Below are 21,406 nucleotides of genomic sequence, written 5' to 3' on the forward strand. Positions count from 1 at the left end.
TGGAAAAATTGTGTTGCTGATTCAAGACAACAAAAAATGCAGTATTGTACAAAGAATAAAGCTCAGCCACAGTACAGAGTAAGAACACCTTCCCTCCCGGATCACTCTTCCCCTTGACATTCTTATGAGATGGACACATTCCAGAGGAGGAATAAAGAAATACCACAGTGGCATTGTACATCTAAGGAGGCCCAGCATCATTACACAGCAATTCATTTGTGCTGGAGTCGCATTAGTATAGACTCATTGTGCTTTTCACTTGTGTGTGTGACTAGTCTCGATTAGGCTTCTTTGGAGCTAAACAGATTACTGATATGGGCAAGGACAACAACACAGACAAAACCAGCCGTTTCTGGAATTTCCAAATTGCACGAACTTCTCTAGTGAAATAGATTTTAGCACAATATTAGCTCAAGATGTTCTGTGGAATATACAGAAGAGAGGATGAAAAACCTGATTAATTCTTCCTTTCCCAGTGCATTGAAAAACTTATCATCTTAATTCCAGAGAGGAGAGGAGGGGGTCTCCAGAGAGAAGACCTGAGGGGGTAGATAAACAGTAATAAATATGTAGGGTCTAGAGAGAAAAAACTCTGTAACTGTATCTAATAACTCTCTGTAAATCACTTTAATAATTATGATGTGGACCAGTGATCAGTGTTCCACACACTAGCCCAGTCACAACTTAAACAGGTATATATCTTCTACTTAAGGGGAGGGGCCTCAGATCCCCGTGCGCTGCCAGCAATCTGCTTATCAGCCGCACTGGAAAGGGAAACTACCTCATTGGCCTCCCTCCCCCTCCTGCCTAGTTTTCCAAATGGTATATGTTCAAAATAAGACTTAGCTCAGGCAGGGATCATTCATCAAATCATGTCTCTTCAATGAAAAAATGCTGTCCTCACAATGTGAATTTAGCCGAGAAGTCCACCGCCCTGACGCAGCCTTTGCAGCGAAACGTCGGCAGGAACGGACGAGTGAGGACAGCATTTTTTCATTGAAGAGACATGATTTGATGAATGATCCCTGCCTGAGCTAAGTTTTATTTTGAACATATACCATTTGGAAAACTAGGCAGGAGGGGGAGAGAGGCCGATGAGGTAGTTTCCCTTTCCAGTGCGGCTGATAAGCAGATTGCTGGCAGCGCACGGGGATCTGAGGCCCCTTCCCTTAAGTAGAAGATATATACCTTGTTTAAGTTGTGACTGGGCTAGTGTGTGGAACACTGATCACTGGTCCACATCATAATTATTAAAGTGATTTACAGAGAATTATTAGATACAGGGGTAGATAAACAGCCCAGTGGACGATAGCTTGCTTTCAAGATTCTATTATTCTAAGCAGAATACGAATGGATTTACCTGCATGCTTGTTGCGCCTGTGACTAATTCGAGGAGTAGATGACCCATTTCCACGTGGTAAGAAGAGGGCGGCACCTTTCACAGTCAAAAAGCTTTCACTGATGCTGGAAGACAAAAGCAGAGACCATCATCAAAAGGCTGCATTGTTCCTGAAGCATTAGAAAGCAAAATAATAAAGCAGCCTAACACAAGAAAAGGTTCCCATCTGAATCATAAATAGTGATATCTTACAAAAAAATATCAGCACTTACTTTAGGACAGGGGCTCAAGTCACTTCCCCTTCAATTCTATGAACTTGTGTGCCCAATTTCACACTTAGCATGTAAGGATGTTATAGAATAGTGTCAGTTGCATGCTTAACTTAGAGCTAATTAGCAGCTATTTGCCAATTATTGTTGATAATTGGCATTAATTAGCAATTGTGCATTCTGTTATTAGCTGATATTCTACAAATTCTGTGCACAAAATCTACAACTGCAAGGGAGTGTTCACCTGGGAAGTACATGGGGGGGATCAGGTAACTAGCAATATAATATGCACGCCATTTACAGAATACTAGCATTTACGCACTAATGCCTGGATTCTCTAACTGGCGCCAAAGTTGGCGGCTGCCTTACCAGGAGACACAGATTGTGTGACGATGCCTGTTAGAGAATCGCGCCTCAAAAATCTAAATAGTCCAGGGCTTGCCATCAGCTGATCACGGCAGGGGAATTCCGATCAACTGAACCAGCAGGGAGATCCCCATTTCCTCTCTCTCGCCCTCCCACTCATCAATCCCAAGATGCACTGGGAAGGGACTAAAGCCCTGATTGGCTTAGGGCCTCAGGCCCCTTCCCAATGTATACCAAGATGCACTGGGAGGGGGAAGGGCCACCATTTTGAAGAGGCAGGCCTTTTGGCAGGAGGAGGGAGTGAGCATCCCTCTTGTTGATGTTTCATCTAAAGGTACAGGGGTGTGTCGAGGGGGGATGTCTAAGGGGTGTTGGGGGTATGTGGTGTGTTGGAAGGGGGGATGAGAGGATGTCAATGGTGTTAGGAGATTGCAGGGTGTTTGGATCAGCGGAGGGGACTTTCTTTGGAGGGGGGCTGGGGGATCGGTGGGAGGGAGGGAGAGAGAAAATGGGGATCTCCCTGCTGGTTCAGATCACAACAGGGGAAATCCCGATCAGCTGAGCCAGCAGGACTCCCTGAAGCCACAGTTTCGGGGAGTCCTGCTGGATCAGCTGATCGGAGATTCAGCTGATGGCAAGCTGTGCACTACTTTTGGGATCCCCTGGCAACGACAGGCACCAGAAACATAGGCCAGGGTTTTCTGGGTCTACATTTCTGGCGTCTCTCTGAGTGAATTGTGCCTATGCAGGCGTTTTAGGCTGCCTAACACCACTTCTTGTGTGGGCCACGCCTATTTTGCCATTCAGCAGCCTAAAGTGTCTACTTGGGCACGATTCCAGAGCCTTTTATTTAGGCCACTGGTAGGTGCTTTATTTTCACCATTTTAAACAGCATTTCTCAATTGCCAGTAAGACGCCTATTGGTGCCTATGTTTCAACACCATTTATAGAATATCCCTCTAACTGCCTACAATGCGTGAGCATTTACACCAGCCATTGAGCTAAAATTAGGAGCACAATTGCAAACCTAGGTCTGCAATAGTGTCTGCAATTAACGTTATCGACTTAGCTTGCAACATCCAGATGCCTACTTTAGGCAAACTCTAAAGAATTACCTCCTTTGAGTAATCTTAAAGCAAGTGTTGAGGAGGAAAGGTACAAAAATACAGAATGAGGTTAGCAACTATGTAGAAATGCCAATGAAGGCCTGCACATTAATTCTTGTATCTTCTGCTGCTATACCAAAACAGAACATAAACTTAAGTCTTTTGTTTACAAGGTGAAACGGTTTACTTAACATCTAACCAGGGCTGTGAAATTGGAAGCAATTTTGGGTTACTGAAATTGGAGTCAGAGCTGGTGAAAATGTGCTGACAAACTCCAACTCTTAATAGTGTTAAATTGTATGTCATACAAATATTATAATGCTTAAATTTCTTATTTCACAGATAATAATTTGATTAACCCATTTTTTTCCAGGATGTTTTAGTTTTAGAACAAATTTTGATATAAAGTGCTTTGATTACAAAATGTAATATATTTTATGATATTTATATTAGTGAAAGTGGCCCCCAAGTTTGTCCCCATCCCCACAAACTCTGTCTGATCCTATCTGCACAAGCCTCGAATAGTTATGGGAGAAAGTGACTAGCGGTGTGCCCGAGGGCTCAGTACTTGGGCCCATCTTATTTAATATTTTCATCAATAACCTAGAAGAAGGAACATCCAGTGAGATCATCAAGTTTCAGACGACACAAAGCTATGCCGGGCAATCAGATCGCAGAAGGATAGCGAGGAACTCCAGAGTGACTTGTGTCAGTTAGAGAAATGGGCGGAGAAATGGCAGATGAAGTTTAATGTGGAAAAATGCAAAGTAATGCATTTAGGCAGAAAGAACAAGGAACACGAATATAGAATGTCAGATGCGACTCTGGGTAAAAGCAAACAGGAAAAGGACCTGGGTGTACTGATAGATAGGACACTGAAACCGTCAGCACAATGCGCGGCGGCAGCAGCAATGAAAGTGAATAGAATGTTAGGGATTCAACTACCCCATACAAACCACCCTAAAACTGCTAGGAATAACTATCGACAGATGCTGCACCATGCAACCGCAAATCAATAAAACAATACAAAAGTCATTCTTAGTCATGAGAAACTTAAGACAAGTTCGGAAATTCTTCGAGAAAACTCAATTCCAGCTCATAGCTCAGTCCTTAATACTAGGCCTACTTGACTACTGTAATATCCTCTACCTCCCATGCCCTACAACCATAACAAAACAACTACAAACTATCCAAAACACAGCATTAAGACTCATCTACTCATTAAAGAAACATGATCACATTACAGAAGCATATCTCCAATCGCACTGGCTTCCGATCCCAGCAAGAATACAATTTAAATTCTACTGCCTACTATTTAAGACTTTATACGGAGACAGTCCAAACTACCCGAATAACTGCCTCATCCACAATACCGCAACCAGGCATAGGAAAACTCACACCCCATTCTCATACCCCCCAATTAAGGAGGTCAAACGGAAAAAACTATATGATGGCCTCCTGGCCACTCAAGCAGCCAAACTAGACAACCAAATCGCCAATCTACTGATGGCATCCTTCGACTACAAGACTTTTAGAAAAGAAATAAAGACCATACTCTTCAAGAAAACTCTGAAAAAAGAAATAATACTTCAAGTCTCAAACTCCACCTCTCACTAAAGCCAACTACCCCAAACAAATAACCTTATCCATTTCTTACTCTTTTTGAAAATGACCAATTTTTTTTTTTTTTTTTTTTGTAAGTTCTTGTTGTAATACATCTTGGATAATTCTTTTGTAATCCGCCTTGAACTGCAAGGTAATGGCGGAATAGAAATCCCTAATGTAATGTAATGTAAAGTAATGTAATGATAAAGAAGGGAATCACGAGTAGAGCGGAGAAAGTTATAATGCCGCTATATAGAGCAATGGTTAGACCACACTTGGAATACTGTGTCCAACATTGGTCTCCCAACCTAAAGAAGGATATAAAACTGCTGGAGAGGGTGCAGAGACGAGCAACGAAGCTAATAAAAGGTATGGAGAACTTGGAATACGAGGAACGACTTAAGAGACTTGGATTGTTCTTCCTTGAGAAAAGGAGACTGCGAGGGGATATGATCGAGACTTTCAAAATACTGAAAGGAATCGACAAAATAGAGCAGGAAAAAAAAATTATTTACAATGTCCAATGTGACACGGACAAGAGGACATGGACTGAAACTAAGGGGGGACAAGTCCAGGACAAATATCAGGAAGTTCTGCTTCATGCAGCGAGTGGTGGACACCTGGAATGCTCTCCCAGAGGAGGTTATTGCGGAATCCACTGTTCTAGGATTTAAAAGCAAACTAGATGCACATCTCCTTACGAGAGGCATAGAGGGATATGGGTGACTAAAATTACGCCAGGTGTACGCCTGGCTGGGCCTTCGTGTGTGCGGATCGCTGGACTTGATGGACCGAAGGTCTGATCCGGAGATGGCAGTTCTTATGTTCTAACTCTAAGAAGAAACAATATTCTGTACAACTGTCATTTTATAAATCACAAATTCAGAACAAAGATCAACAAAACTGCTGTCTCCCCTCCTCCCCTCACAAATATCTTCTCCACTATTGAGATAACTGAACAAGCCAAATTACTATAAAATGCTGCATAGAAAAATTATGCTAACAGACTATCTTGGTCACACATACAGAACACAAATACCAAATCCATAATAGCTGACCAAAAATGATAAACATCAATTGAAGCAAAATACCAAGAAGCCACACCTTGCATGTAGTACAGGGATCTCAAAGTCCCTCCTTGAGGGCCGCAATCCAGTTGGGTTTTCAGGATTTCCCCAATGAATATGCATTGAAAGCAATGTATGCACATAGATCTCATGCATATTCATTGGGGAAATCCTGAAAACCCGACTGGATTGTGGCCCTCAAGGAGGGACCTTTGAGACCCCTGATGTAGTACAACACCTATATAGATATATAAATAAAAGGAATGGCAATACCATAAATAAAGGAGTCAGAACTGGGGTTGGAATCAAAGGTTTTATATATTGACTCTACAGCCCTGTGTCTAACACAAGATCTCCTAAAAGGCAGATGCAATAAACTTTGGTATCTGGGTCAACACCATTAAAAAAAAAAAAAGCACATAGATATCCCTCAGTACTGTTCCTACATGCACAATACATTTCCCTGCAGCAAGAAACATTTCTGAATGCCATTATGTGCAAGTGATCTACAGGCGCCATCTGTGTGGATGGTGGATAAATGAGCCATAAAGCACTACTGTTTGCTTTCTTGAGTTAATTATCACATGATTCCACATCAAGAAGAAGAATAAATTAAAAGTCGACAGATCTAATATATTGTAATTAAATACAATGACACTCCTAGGCATTCTACAGTATAGCGAAGGATATTATTGAGTTCTGAATGAAATGCAAGTCACAGCCCTTCAGAATCTAATTCCCTTCCCTTTCCATGAGGCTGATGATGGCACACACACACGACTAAGTAAATTTAAAGAGCAAGGCCAAGACTCTTAAGGGTTAATGTACAATGTCAGAACATTGACAACAAAATTTCTGAATTTTCAGAATCAATTAGAATTGCTTTGTCCACTCCAATCCAGAAGATTCATTCACCATTTCATGGCTTCGGTCATATGCTGTTGACAAGAGACCTGCCCTGTGGCAGGTGAAACAGATTACACAAGAACATCCTGGAGCAGATAACCATGGAACTGATTTTTAGCCAAGCAACTGAATGCCTATATACCTGTGCAAAATAGCTGTCATGGTACTGCTGCGTTTGAGCTGCCACCATTGTTTGTGTGCAATATACAAATAGCTTGACATTAGTGTTCTATCCTATATAGAAAGGCAAATAGGTATCTGGGATAGTCAAAGTATTTGCTGTATAAATATGTTCAAAATGCGATTTGTATTTAACTTTCTGGCAACTAAGATTTGAACCATTTTTATTGCAACTTATGGGAAAGGCAATCACGACACAGTTCTCTAGGTAGTTTCTGTATCTTATGCCATCTCTAGTACTTACAAATAATCACAAAGCATTCTGGGCATAATTATATAAATGTTTCCCAAGCATAAAGCCTATTCAGTACCTGGAAAAAACCTTTTATAAAGTTGCAATGCTGTATATGCATGTGGGATCTCTTAGGGAGAGGGGGAGATAGTGGATGATGCGGATGTTGTGGATGGGCAGACTCGATGCGCCAGTTAGCCGTTATCTGCCAGCATAAGTAAGTGTAGTGATAAGATGGCATTCTTATGAGTACAGTCTGGTTGGAGCAGGGGTGGAGATCTACAAAAACACTTGCATACACACACATTTACATTTGACCCACAGCAGGTGTAAATGTGGTTGACAGCATTTGCACACTGTTGGGGCTAGATCAGAGATCCTATTTAATAAAATGCTCACAGGCACTTACTGTATATAGCTTTCATAAAACCACTTTAAAATTGGCCCTTTTTGAACCGTTATGAAATCAGGCACTTTAGGTCAGAGTTCTTAATTTATTTTGGTTCCCACATCTCTGATCAGAAAATAATGGGTACGGTATATATTGAAGGAACTAAGGCCAGTACTGGGCAGACTTGCACAGTCTGTGTCTCGTATATGGACATTCAGTTGAGGATGGGCTGGGGAGGGCTTTGACGGAGACTTCAGTAGATACAACCTAAGCACAGTACCAGGCAGGGCTCTGGGTTTCTGGCCCAGAAATATCTAAGAAAAAGGACCATTTAAATTAAATGGTTAATTTACAGAGCACGTATGGTTGGGCAGACTGGATGGACCATTCGAGTCTTTATCTGCCGTCATTTACTATGTTAGTATGTAATGAACTCTCGCAGCCCAAGTGTCTACTAATGACTTCCGACAGCTTTATATGCTGTTAGCTACTAACAGCAACAACTAACATTACAGTAGTACAATGCTAAACTATCAATAATTGGCCTAACTGCCTTCATGCTGTTTAGAGCACTTCAATAAACTGCCTCAGATTTTAAGACACTTCTCTTTATCCCATTCAATCTTTTCCATTATCACTTGGGGGTTGCAGGCACTACTGGTTAAGAACCCCTACTCTAGGTATTAAGCATTGTAACCAGTGAAGGCATTTCAGCTCTCCCAGGTTGTTGTTTCAAAACGCAAAATCAATTAGTATATACCGGACACACAGGGTGACGACAAATAAATTCTGATACTTTAATTTGAAAATCATCAGATCACTTAGAGGGTAAAAGCACATCTGTTATAAATATCTTAGGTTGCTCAGTTCTCTTGCAAAGGATTGAGAAAAGCTAGAAGTGGTCAGCTATGTGTTGTCTACTAATTGAGAGGCTGAGCTATAAAAGAAAAAAATACGAGGCTGGCATGATCAGACCAGATCAGCCACCACTCAACATGATCTTGCCCACACTATAGTTTCCTCCCATTCAAAGTCTGACACCCTAGTGCAGTGGTCTTCATTAATTTTTAAGCTGGGGCCACTTTGGATTCTAATGAACTGAAGAAGAGCCATCAAGTATCTTCTCAATGCCAATCACCTCACCAGCTTCAGATCCTTAGGATGAGGCATTTTTCAACAGACCAAAGAGAATGCATTTGGAAATGCTCACAACACTGAGAATATGAAGTTTGAAGGTGTTGTGAGCATTTCCAAATGCATTCTCTTTGGTCTGTTGAAAAATGACTCATCCTAAGGATCTGAAGTATGCATTAAAAGGGTCAAAATTAAAGAAGATAAAAATTTTTGAAGCTTTTGATGTCAGTGAAGTTTCACATGCTTTGAGAGTCCGTGTAACATCAGGGATAATTCTCCAACACTAACACTCTCAATTTAAATAGATCTTAAGATTCATATTTTTACAAAGCTAAGAACTTGTTTAAACACGATTAATGTGATAAACATTGTTAAAGTGTACTTTTGGTTATTTTCTTTCAATTATTTATTGTTTCATTTCAGAATTATGTACTTATAATTATTCCCTGAAGAAGCCCATCAGCAGTGGGTGAAACAGGCCCTGTTGGATGGTTGCTATTTTTCATAAAATTATTTTCCACTGTTAATATATTATAATTGAAAAATGGAAGGTTATTACGAGATCAATGAATGATAAAGGAACTTTAAAGCTTTGATACTACAAGCTCTTGTAAGTTCTGAGCTTGAGTTTCTGAGGTCTCTTTCTCTCTTAGTGTACTTGGGGCAAATTCATCTTGTTTTGATCATCATCAATGACATCCACCCCACCAGTTTACCTTCAAACTTCATATCCTCAATGTTATGAGCATTTCCAAATGCATTCTTTGGTCTGCTGAAAAACACCTCATCCTTGAAAGACATGGCTTTGCCTCAATCCACTTTCCCCTTTCTGTCTTGAGTATAGGTAGATAAGTAGAGTAGCAGAAAAAAAAAAAAAATCTTGAAAGACAATGGGGGCCTCCCCAGAGGTCTCTGAGGGGAACCACTGGTTCCCAGGCCTTGTAATGAAGACCACTGCCCTAGCGATATAGGCCCAGATTCACTAAAGATAGTGATTCAATCGCTGCTGGCCGATTCTAAAACAGTAATTGATTCACTATCAAGTTTGCATGCAAATGATTTGCACGGAGGTGCAAATCATTTGCATGCAAACTCCCTGACTCAATCGCTCAGTGAGCGACTGAGTTGGTGCAGAGCCCTGACAGTAGTGACAGGATAAGTAGCCTCCTGTCACTTCTGTCAGGGCTTCTGACGGGTTTTTTTTTTTTTTTTGGGGGGGGGGGTGTCTTTTTTTATGGCACAGATATTTGCCCACTCCCTCCCGCCACAAGACACTCCGCCTGACGTTGCCCCCCCATGAATATGGCAGGAGGGATGCCCACTCCCTCCTGTCATTGCCCCCCCCCACTGAACTCCCCCACGAACTTAGATATGGCAGGAAGGATGCCCACTACCACCCCTGCCATCAGCCCCCAGCCTGGCCCATACCCCCCCCAGTACCTTTACGTTGGAGGGGTGCCAAACAAATGTTAGTGAATCAATCGTTTGGCTATTTTCACTCATTTGCTTGGGTTGTGTCGTAAAATGGGCGATCACACGCGGTAGGCCCTTTAGTGAATTGGGTGGGTAGCTGACTTTAGTGAATCGGGGCCATAGTTTCTTTTTCTCTGCCTTTGTGATAAAGCTAGGCAGTGCATGGCATAGGATATATACACAATCATACATGTAATGATTTGTAAAGGATTATTATTTACACTAAAGCATTTTTCATTAGTATCAGGAAATGAATATTATAATTTTCTAATAGTGCAAAGCCTTTAAAAAATCACCACACAGAGTGGAAAGGAAACAATATTGATGTTTGTTTCTGAATTCCAAAGACAGCTCCAAACTGATCTTTCACACATCATACTGAAAACCCAAAACACGTGTTATGTCCCCGCTAAAATTGCACCACTTGTATTCTAAAGAAGACAATTACTAAAGCCACCCATAGTGACTACGGCTAGAAACAGGGACTGACTCAACATTCTGATGTAATACTGAACCAAAAATGCTTCATAGCGCTGTGTTGAAATTCTATTCTGACCTTCAGGAAAACACATCAGCTTCATCTGTGAATATAGCAAATCACAATTACTGAAAAGATGACTGAACCATATACAAAAGTGCCAACTCTCCACAGTCCAAACCATACAGCTTCTTTTACGTTTAATAGCTTTATTTGCACTAAATCAAGGGGCCTAGCCAGACTGTGAAGGACCTATGACAGCTGTGAAGGACCTACGACAGCTGTGAAGGACCTACGACAGACTGTGAAAGCCTAGCCAGACTGTGAAGGACCTACGACAGCTGGAACAGTGGTCATCAACTTGGCAGCTAGGCTTCAATGCTAAAAAATGTAAAGTAATGCACCTAGGCAAAAAAAATCCACACAGAACTTACACACTAAATGGTGAAACCTTGTCCAGGACCACGGTGGAACGTGATTTAGGAGTTATCATTAGCGATGATATGAAGGCTGCCAATCAAGTAGAGAAGGCTTCGTCCAAGGCAAGACAAATGATGGGCTGCATCCGTAGGGGTTTTGTCAGCAGAAAACCTGAAGTCATTATGCCACTGTACAGATCCATGGTGAGACCTCATCTCGAGTATTGTGTTCAATTCTGGAGACCACACTACCGGAAAGATGTGTTGAGAATTGAGTCGGTTCAGCGAATGGTTACCAGGATGGTCTTGGGGCTCAGGGATCTCACGTATGAAGAAAGGTTAAAAAAACTGCGGATGTACTCACTGGAGGAGCGAAGAGAGAGGGGGGACATGATTGAGACCTTTAAATATATCACGGGGCGTATAGAGGTGAAAGATGATATCTTCAGTCTTACAGGTCCCTCGGTAACCAGAGGACACTCGCTGAAAATCAGGGGAGGGAAATTTCAAGGTGATGCTAGGAAGTACTTCTTCACCGAACGGGTGGTCGATCATTGGAACGAGCTGCCTCAGCAGGTGATTGAGGCCAACAGCGTGTCAGATTTTAAGAAGAAATGGGATATTCATGTGGGATCTATAGGGGAGTAAGAATCAGGGAGTGGGTCATTGGTATGGGCAGACTCGATGGGCTATGGCCCGTTTCTGCTGTCAATTTCTATGTTTCTAAATAGCAGGGGTTGGTTTTTGGCAGTGAGGGCAGAGTGAGAGCTGTTGAAGAAGCTGTAGGGATTGGTGGATGTATGATGGGGCAATAACTGGGTAGATTTGGAGGATGGTTGTGGGGTTAATTTTGATGAGGCAGATGCAGGCAGTTTGAGAGCACTGGGACAGCTGTGGGGTTAGTAAAAAAAAGAGGTAAGGAGGCTTGAAAGGATAAATTCCCTAATTGTTGCATTTCACTTTAACTTATTTCTATACTACAGATGCTGGAACTGCTTGTGTCATATAAGTGCACTGAACAATTGTTTTTTTAGGGGGGGGTGGCTTATTTTTCTGACCATTTTCAGATTCTGCGGGCCTGCTCTGGTGCTCCCCCCCCCCCAATTTTCCTTCTAAGCCAAGTCACACCCCAATCTGCTTGATTTCTGGAGAATTATTCTGCCCTCAGACAGATATTTCTTGGCCCCTTTTTGTATAATTATTTTTATCTTTTGTTGAGTTAGAAAAAACAAAAAGCTTAGAATGGACTTGCAGAAAAGGGTGAAAGTGAAATCTTAATCTTAACATTTCTGAAACCACAGAGTTTTTTTTGCCAAGATTTGGAAATAGAAAGGTAATTGATGGCTTTGGGCTGAGCACCTACAAAGACTGAAAGGAAAATATTAGGTGAAAATGGGATTTGTTTGTTGTCTGTACTCGAGAGAAAGCCCATCATGAACTAGAAAATAAAATAAAGCCAAATCACTGTGCCTCTGACAGCAAGGCAAAAAAAAATCCCCACAACTCCACAACATACCTGCTTCAGCTTATTTTCGTAGAAATTGCAAGAATGGACAGGCAGCCAAGGCTTATACATATATATGACCATTTGCAAACTAAAGGCCTCTTGTTAACTTGCAGATTAGTTTGTTCTAACTCATGAGGGATGTAGCATGTTTCCACTGTCCCTTAATGACAGCCTCCTTTCTATAATTACTCCCAACACTAACCAGTATACAATGTCTACCAGTATGTCACTTGAAAATTGAAACAGGAACCAAGACTAAAAATAGAGGATGGTTAAAAGTTGGCAGGCACCTGAGTTGCTGATAGCCTTATACATGTAAATACTGATGATTCTGCTGAAGTCCCCTCAAGACGATTCCAAATCAGAACTGAGCTGTGTCCGTCTTTCATGAGGTCCCTGAGAGAATACGCAGCTGATACAGACCTAGAATGCTCCCAGTTATCTCTATTAAGGACCTGCTGCTGTTTCTTTTTTTTTTAAATTTCAAACAGAACTACCGTACTTTCTGGATTATGAAGTGCTGTTTAGCAAATGCCAAAAGAATTTCAAGAATAGGTTAATATTTGTGCTAAGCATTACTATTTTATATAGCAAAGGAAGAAGCAAGATCTAGTACTGTATATATTTGAATATAAACTGAGATTTGAGGGCCAAAAAACTGGTCCAAAAATGGGGGGTCTCGGTTTATATTTGAGTCTACACTTCTCTAGCTAGTTTTTAAAAATATCAAAATGTAAACCTGCCAGGAGTCTGCTGTGGGGAATGGAGTTGCAGGTCCGGGGCAGGCAGCTGATTCCTCCTGGCAGCGGCTGCAGCGGTCATCTATGCTGTTTGCCAGCCGTCAGAAGGAGTAAGGAGCAGTGGCGTACCTAGGGTATGTGGCACCCGGGGCCCATCATTTTTTGACACCCCCCCCTATGTAAAAAAATATTTTTTGTAATGACCATGAAACAGAATAAATGGTCAGAATAGAAACAGGCAGTGAAAATTTTCTTATATTCCAAACATAACATAACATAAATTATGTCTGAATTGTCATGACATCAGAAGTAGAGAATGACACGGGGAGTGATCCCCGCAGCGAACCGCTGCGTGGCTGCGGTTTGGCTGCGGGTTATGGTGACCTCATTAGCAAATCGCCGCAGACGCGGGGACAAATCCTTTCACCGCCCGCAAAAACGGTGAATAGATTTGTCCCCGCAGGCCAATGTCCCCCCTTCTAGGAACCGCTATTTACCTGTGTTTCACCGTGCTCCTCATTTGTCAGATCAACCCTTCCTGCCAATAGAACCCGCCCCCCCCCCGACGATCGCCCTCAGCCCTTCATGCCGACAGAACCAGCCCTCCCCAACGATCGCGGCAGGAGGGTACCCATCCCCTCCTGCCTACCCCAACAGCCCCCCCGACGATCGCAGCAGGAGGATATCCAACCCCTCCTGCCAGCTCCCCAACAGCCCCCCTATGATCACTGGTAGGAGGGTGCCCAACCCCTCCTGCCGGCACCCCCAACGGCCCCCTATATCGCCAATAGGAGGGTGCCCAACCCCTCCTGCCGGACCCTCCCACAACAAACCCCGCCATCCCGAAACACCACCCTTAGTCTTACTTTCCAAGTTGGACCGGACAGCTCCTCGCTCGTCTGGCCAGCAGGCCTGCCTCCGTCCAAATGAGGCGGGCCCGCCCCTCCCCTCCCCTGCCTAACCCACAGGATCCTAGGGCCTGATTGGCCCAAGCACCTAAGGCCCCTCCTATAGCGGGAGTGGCTTTAGGTGCCTAGACCAATCAGGCCCTAGGATCCTGTGGGTTGGGCAGGGTAGGGGCGGGCCCGCCTCATTTGGACGGAGGCAAGCCTGCTGGCCATACGTGTGAGGAGCCGTCCGGTCCAACTTGGAAAGTAAGACTAAGGGGGTTCCGGGGTGGGAGGGTTCGTTGGGGGGGGGGTCCAGCAGGAGGGGTTGGGTACCCTCCTGCCGGCGATCTTAGGGGAGGCCATTGGGAGGACCGGCAGGAGGGGTTGGGTACCCTTCTGCTGCGATTGTCGGGAGGGCCGTTGGGGGGGGTCTACAGGAGGGGTTGGGTGCCCTCCTGCCGTGATCGCTGGGGGGAGGGGAGACTTGCAGCCGTAGCCGCGGTCACTATGCTAATCACGGCAGGGAGATCTTTGCCGCGATTAGGTACAGCGGCCGCGTCTACTTACCATGTAGGCTAACATTGTAAGCATTTAAAGTACATGTCGTGTTTGTTTTTGCATTGCTAGCCCCAGGGGTGGTGGAAGATTAGTGATTGAAAAACTGTATGAAAAATAACTATTTTAAATTTAGTGATCAAAATGTGTCAGTTTTGAGAATTTATATTAATTAATTTTTTCTCTGTGTGTTTTGTTTTTGTATAGTTATTAACTAATATTTAACTAAGTTTTAAAGTTTTAAAGAATGTTTCCTTTATACATAAATAAAGAAAAGTATATAAAATCGTACCCGTTTGAGGCTTTTATGTATGTAGCGGTGACGGTGACGGGGCGGTGAATGGGGTTGCAGTGGCGGTGACGGGGCGGTGAATGGGGTGGCAGTGGCGGTGACGGGGCGGTGAAGGGAATGGTGGTGACGGGGCGGTGCAGAGGATGGTGAGACGGGGACGGGGCGGTGACGGGGACCAATTTTTTCACCGTGTCATTCTCTAATCAGAAGTACATATGGAGTAGTTGCAGGTGATGCTTGGGACAGTTCTGATTGTGTTAGTTCGGTTTTATGTGTTTTTTGAATAGAAGGGTTTTTATTTCTTTTTGAAGGTTTTGCAGTCTGTGGTCGATGTCAATTGATTGTAGAGTTGGGGGTCGAGTGTTGCAGCTCGAATGGCTAGGAGGTTGTCGAACAGTTTTTTTCTTTTGACGTTTTTGGTTGGAGGGTGTGTGAATGGTGCGTGAGTTCTCCTATGTCTGTTTGAAGTGGATTGAATTATTTAGCTGAAGAAATTAGTTACCCCCTCATCCCACACACATTAATTCTCTTCCATTTTTGTTCCCATTATAAAAAACACTGATAAGTTCCCAGAAAAAAAATACATTAAAATAAGAAGTGAAAACAAAGGCCCCTACAGATGAGAACATAACATAAGAATAGCTTAACTGGGTCAGACCAATGGTCCATCATGCCCAGTAGCCCATTCTCATGGTAGCCAATCCAGGACACTAATACCTGGTCAAAACCCAAAGAGTAGCAACATTCCATGCTACCGATCCAGGGCAAGCAGACACTTCCCCCATGTCTTAATAACAGATTATGGACTTTTCCTCCAGGAATTTGTCCAAATCTTTCTTAAAACCAGCTACACTATCTGCTTTTACCATAACTTCTGGCCACTTCATTTTTAAGTTTAGATCTTTCCTTTCAAACAGAGACCTTGCTAGATGTCAAATACAGCACAAGGTAATTTCACATGGACTTAGCTGTGCAGGAAATGTGAATCTCCTCATACACCCACCATATAGTGCAAAAATGTGCAAAGGTCTGTTTTTTTCTTTCGATCACTACATAGCCTAATGCCACACAAGCAGCGCTGTTACAAACATATTCTGTAGGTCAATGCTAAGGATAACAAAGTTTCCTTCCTTGGACCAGAAGGAGATAAACCACTGGAAGAGATCCCAAAACAACACCCAAAGACCCACTCAGTGTGTGAACCAGTTGAGTGGAGTGGACTAACTGGGGGGTGGAAATGGGCCCAGAGTTTGCTCAGCAGAATTTCCCAGACCACCTCTTCCTCTCAACACATTGACACGCTGCCACCATCACCACTAGGAACACCTCACTGGGTAGGCCAGCTATGCTATAAACTTTATAAAACACATTATTATATTTTCTTATAAAGCACATATTTTAACTGAACTCTCTGACATCCTCAGCCTTTCCATTCACAAAAATAGAAGGAAGAAAAGTTCCCATTTCCTGCTGTCTCATGTCCCCGGCCTATACAATATTTTTTTTCTGCAGACCCTTCAAAAGTCTGACCAAATCCTCGTTTCACTTGCATTATAAAGTACTGAGGATGCCATCTCTCCCCAATCCCAGGTCCTAAAGTCTAAGACAGTAGCGCAAACTAATGCTGCCAGATTCAGGAAAAAATTTTTTTGATTCGATTCAGCCTATTGCAGGGGTGTCCAATGTCGGTCCTCGTAGGCCGCAATCCAGTCGGGTTTTCAGGATTTCCCCAATGAATATGCATTGAAAGCAGTGCATGCACACAGATCTCATGCATATTCATTGGGGAAATCCTGAAAACCCGACTGGATTGCGGCCCTCGAGGACCGACATTGGACACCCCTGGCCTATTGAATTGGTTTTTCAATTCGATTTTCCTGCCCAGTTGGGTGATTTTTTTCAAAACTTCTGGTGGGTTTTATAGCTTTTTCACCCCCTTTGGCTTCTCCTAACCACACTGGCGCTGTGGTGTAAATAAAATAAATAAACAAAAAGGACTTTTCCTCTCTCTGTTAAATCCTAGCTCACGTTTGCAGTCCAACACCAGCTCTGGCAGGATACACATTTCAAATCTGACATATTATAATCACAAAACAGAAAATAAAATTAATTTTTCTACCTTTTGTTGTCTGGTTATATTTCAAATCTTGTTGGTCCAAGGCTCTGGTTTTCTTCTGATAACTTGCTTGCCAGGGTCTCCTTCTTTCTGCATGCTAACCATCCATCTGCCAACTCTGTCCTCCCTTTCCATTTCCCTTCCCTTCCCAGGAAGTCTGGTATCTTTCCTTTTTTTCATCTCCCTCCACAGATCCACCTTTTCTTAAATACCCTTTCATCCGGCATCTCTCCCTCCTTCCCCACCACCCCAGAGTCCACCATCTCTCCCTTTCTTTTCCTAATTACCCTCCTATCCAGTATCTCTATCCCTCCTCCACACCATCCCTTGTGTCCAATTTCTCTCCCTTTCTGTTCCTTCCCTCCCTAAATCCCATGGTCCATCATCTCTCTCCCTCTCCTCTATTTTCAGACCCATTATTTCTTCCCCCCCCCCAAAGTTTGGCATATGCACGTCTCTTTGAACACCCCCTTCCCTCCGTGTACTTCTAAATCATGGTCCCCCCCAAAGGCCTGTCCCCCCTTAAAGGTCTGCCTGTCCCCCCTTGAAGGCCTGTCCCATCCCCTTGTAGGCCTGCCCCCCCCTTGAAGGCCTGCCTTCCTGTCCCCCCCTTGAAGGTCTGCACCCCCCGAAGGCCTGCACCCCTCCAAAGGCCTGTCCCCCCTTGAAGGCCTGCACCCCCCCCGAAGGCCTGCACTCCCTTGAAGGTCTGCACCCCCCCGAAGGCCTGTCCCCCCCCTTGAAGGCCTGTCCCACCCCCTTATAGGCCTGTCCCCCCCCTTGTAGGCCTGTCTCCCCCTTGAAGGCCTGCACCCCCCCCTTGAAGGCCTGCACCCCCCCTTGAAGGCCTGCACTCCCTTGAAGGTCTGCACCCCCCCCGAAGGCCTGCCCCCCCCTTGTAGGCCTGCCTGTCCCCCCTTGAAGGCCTGTCCCCCCTTGAAGGCCTGTCCCCCCTCTTGAAGGCCTGCACCCCCCAAAGGCCTACACCCCCCCCGAAGGCCTGCCCCCCCTTGAAGGTCTGCACCCCCCCCCCCGAAGGCCTGTCCCCCTTTGAAGGGCTGCCTGCCTGCCTGTCACCCCCTCCCCCTTGAAAGCCTGCCTGCCTGCCTGCCCGCCCGCCCCACCCTGAAGGCCTGATGCCCCGACCCACCCCGAAGGACCGCTCGCCCCACTGACCTTCCTGCACCACCTGTGAAGCAGCCCGCAGCAGGATCGCGAAGTCAGCGTCAGCGATCCCTGCGCTGCTTCCTGCACCACGGTCCTGCCCCTCCTCTGACGTCAGAGGAGGGGCGGGATCGCGGCGCAGGAAGCAGCGCCTAAGCAGCGCAGGGATCGCTGACGCTGACTTCGCGATCCTGCTGCGGGCTGCTTCACAGGTGGTGCAGGAAGGTCAGTGGGGCGAGCGGTCCTTCGGGGGTGGGGGGGACTGAACGGCAAGACCGGGAGCACCCCCTTAGGGCTGGCACCCGGGGCGCACCGCCCCCCCCCGCCCCCCCTTGGTACGCCACTGGTAAGGAGTCAACAGCACATATGGATTGCGATCACCCCATGTCCGATTAATTTTCAATCTGAAAAAATCAGATCATGTCACATCTTATTACCAAAGCCTACATTGGTTACCAGTCAAGGCCAGAGTCAGATTTAAGTTTGGTTGTCTATAAAGTCTTAAATGGTTTTAGCATTTTTTAATTCATTAATTCACAACGTCCAAGACGTAATTGTAATTTGTTTGCTTTTTCTCAGTAAAGAGTCTTTATACAAGAGCTATTTTCGACAACTCCTATCTTTTCAGGCAACTTCTTGTGATAAAGAGTTTGTAGATCTGTCAGTTAGCTCTGTCTATTACTAACAGTTTAGAAAATGATTGAAAACCTACTTATTTAAGAAATTTTTGTAATTTCTAGGTCATTTGTTTTTATTGTCACTGTTTTTTTCTTTTGTAAACCGCATAGAACTCCTAAGGTACTGTGATATATAAATAAATTTTTATGTTATGTTATAGAGATGGAGAAAAAAGGCAGATAGACTGAAGACCCTGAAAGAAAATTAAGAAAAGACAGAAGAAAGCAGAAACATGAATAAAATAGCCAGACAACAAAGGTAGAAAAAATAATTTTATTTTTAATTTCATGACCAGAAAATGCAGTTTTACAGTAAATTTACACAGCTTTCTTTTTATTTTCAAAAGCGTAGAGTGCTGTTTATCTTTCTCTGGTGTTGAACTGCATATGGCTTCTTTAAGTTTGATTTTTGTCTACATTTATTTAAATTTGTGGTTGCTTGTAGTTGTGTTTTCCTATATATTATGTTTAGTGACATACGAGATAGCTGATGGGGAGGGAGGGTGAGCAGTCTTTATAGATTGGCTCACCATGATAACTCAAATTTCTAACCTCGGTTTATATTTGAGTCAACCTTTCCCCCCCCCCCCCTTTTTTTTTTTTTTGGAGGGGGGAAGGGTACCTCGGTTTATATTCAGAAACGTTTATATTTGAGTATATATGGTAGTTCAGAACAGTGCTTCTCAACCCTCTCCTGGGGGCACACTGAGCCAGTCGGGTTTTTAGGATTACTACAATGAATACATGAGCCGATTTGCATATAATGGACCCTTCTACCATAAACAAATGTATCTTATGCATATTCACTTTGTTAATCCTAAAAAACCAACTAGCTAGGTGTGCATCCAGGAGAGGATTGAGGAGCACTGGTTTAGAGCAAGGGACTACTGGTCCACTTCAGAAACCTTGGGCAAGTCACTTAAGCTCCTTGACTTCAGTAATGACTCAGATTAAAATTTTAACAGATATTACATCTGTGTGCAGTGGAGCTCACCAAAAGCACATATCAGTACAACAGAATCTTATTGATGACAATTAAGAATGCACTATACATATTCGAAATACTCCTTTCAGAATTACAAGTCCTAAGCAGATTTCCCATTAATATTATATCTTATGCTTCAATGCTTGTGAATGAATGAAAAAGATGTTTTTCATCATACTATCCATTCTTTCCGAGATATTGCCATTTACACACTACAGTTTTCAGATAACATATCTTTTTACCCATTCATTTCCATGTTCTTAAATCTTAGCTCATGCCTTAAGCTGCTAAAGAAAAGGTGCAATGCTAAATCCAGATTTTGAAGGACTGGGCAGTGGTGAACCCAATACCTTCAATCTGGATCTTGTAGTTCTAAACTAAACTAAACTAAACTAAACTAAACCTTAGGTTTTTATACCGCGCCATCTCCATGGTCGTGGAGCTCGGCACGGTTTACAGGGATTGTAATGAGAAAGGAACTCCAGGGAAAGGGTTAGATGAAGATCGGAGGGAAGAAGAATGTAAGAGAGCTAGAAAGTCAGAGAGGAGGGAGAGTTAGATTTTAGAGAAAAGCCAGGTTTTCAGATGTTTGCGGAAGGGTTGGAGAGCACTCAGGTTCTGAAGGGGGGAGGTGAGGTTATTCCAGAGCTCAGTGAATCTGAAGAGGAGGGAAGACCCCAGTTTTCCTGGGTGGGAAATGTCTTTTAGTGAGGGGAAGGATAGTTTCGATTTTTGGGTAGGTCTGGAGGTACTACGATTCGAGGAATTCCAGGAGAGTGGGATTAATGGAGGAAGGATGCTGTGGAGGATCTTGAAAGTTAGGCTGATGCATTTGAAGTGGTTCTATTTCCAAATTAAGGAACAGAGGATTACAGAACTCCAAAATTAATTTTGATGCCTCAAAGTGAAGACTGAGCCATGAATTCTCTTATAGAAGTTAAGAGAACCCAACTTTTGGGGAAAGCTGGGGAGGATTTGATGTAACTTCAATTGCCTCCTTAAACACTCTTAACAAAAAAAAAAATAATAATGAATAGAAACAAGAAATAAGGTCCTCTGCAAGTCTCACAACCATAGAAAGTCTATTATCGAAAGTCTAAAAGAAATCCAAGTTGTTTCATAACAACTGGAAAAAACAGTGACAAAACCAAACTGGGTCTGAAATGCTGATTTCCTTCACTCCTTTTTTATGTAAGCACGTTGACAAGTTGTTTATGACCCTGTGCAAGAACAGATGTTCGGACATTACCTCAACACCTGCTGCCAGCCCTAGTTTCATCACTGACTCAGCTTGAGTTCCCACAACCTCTGGCTCAACTTACAGTCAAACAGGCGCTGGCCCAGAAAATGCTGCATTTCCGTCACACATTTCAAAAAGAGGAAACTATTCAGAAAATGAAGAGAAAACACTTCCCTGCTTTCATGGCAGCAGTCCAACCACCAAGCACTGTAGCAAGATTTCCTGCAGCTGTAAAACCATCCTGATCATACATCCCTCTCCTGCAAAAAATGGGG

At 43.6% G+C, this 21,406-nt stretch overlaps 1 protein-coding gene across 4 annotated transcripts in view; it reads right to left on the bottom strand.

The window, feature by feature from the left end:
- SSH2 (slingshot protein phosphatase 2) overlaps positions 1-21,406 on the bottom strand; it is a 279,823-nt gene that overhangs the window by 99,617 nt on the left and 158,800 nt on the right. For all 4 annotated transcript variants that reach the window (XM_033921733.1, XM_033921735.1, XM_033921731.1 and 1 more), the window contains one exon: positions 1,361-1,464. In XM_033921733.1, the coding sequence (XP_033777624.1) occupies positions 1,361-1,464 (104 nt within the window). The remainder of the gene's footprint in view (positions 1-1,360; positions 1,465-21,406) is intronic.

This window comes from Geotrypetes seraphini, chromosome 15, assembly GCF_902459505.1.
Source record: "Geotrypetes seraphini chromosome 15, aGeoSer1.1, whole genome shotgun sequence".
In the NCBI taxonomy this organism is placed as follows: domain Eukaryota; kingdom Metazoa; phylum Chordata; class Amphibia; order Gymnophiona; family Dermophiidae; genus Geotrypetes; species Geotrypetes seraphini.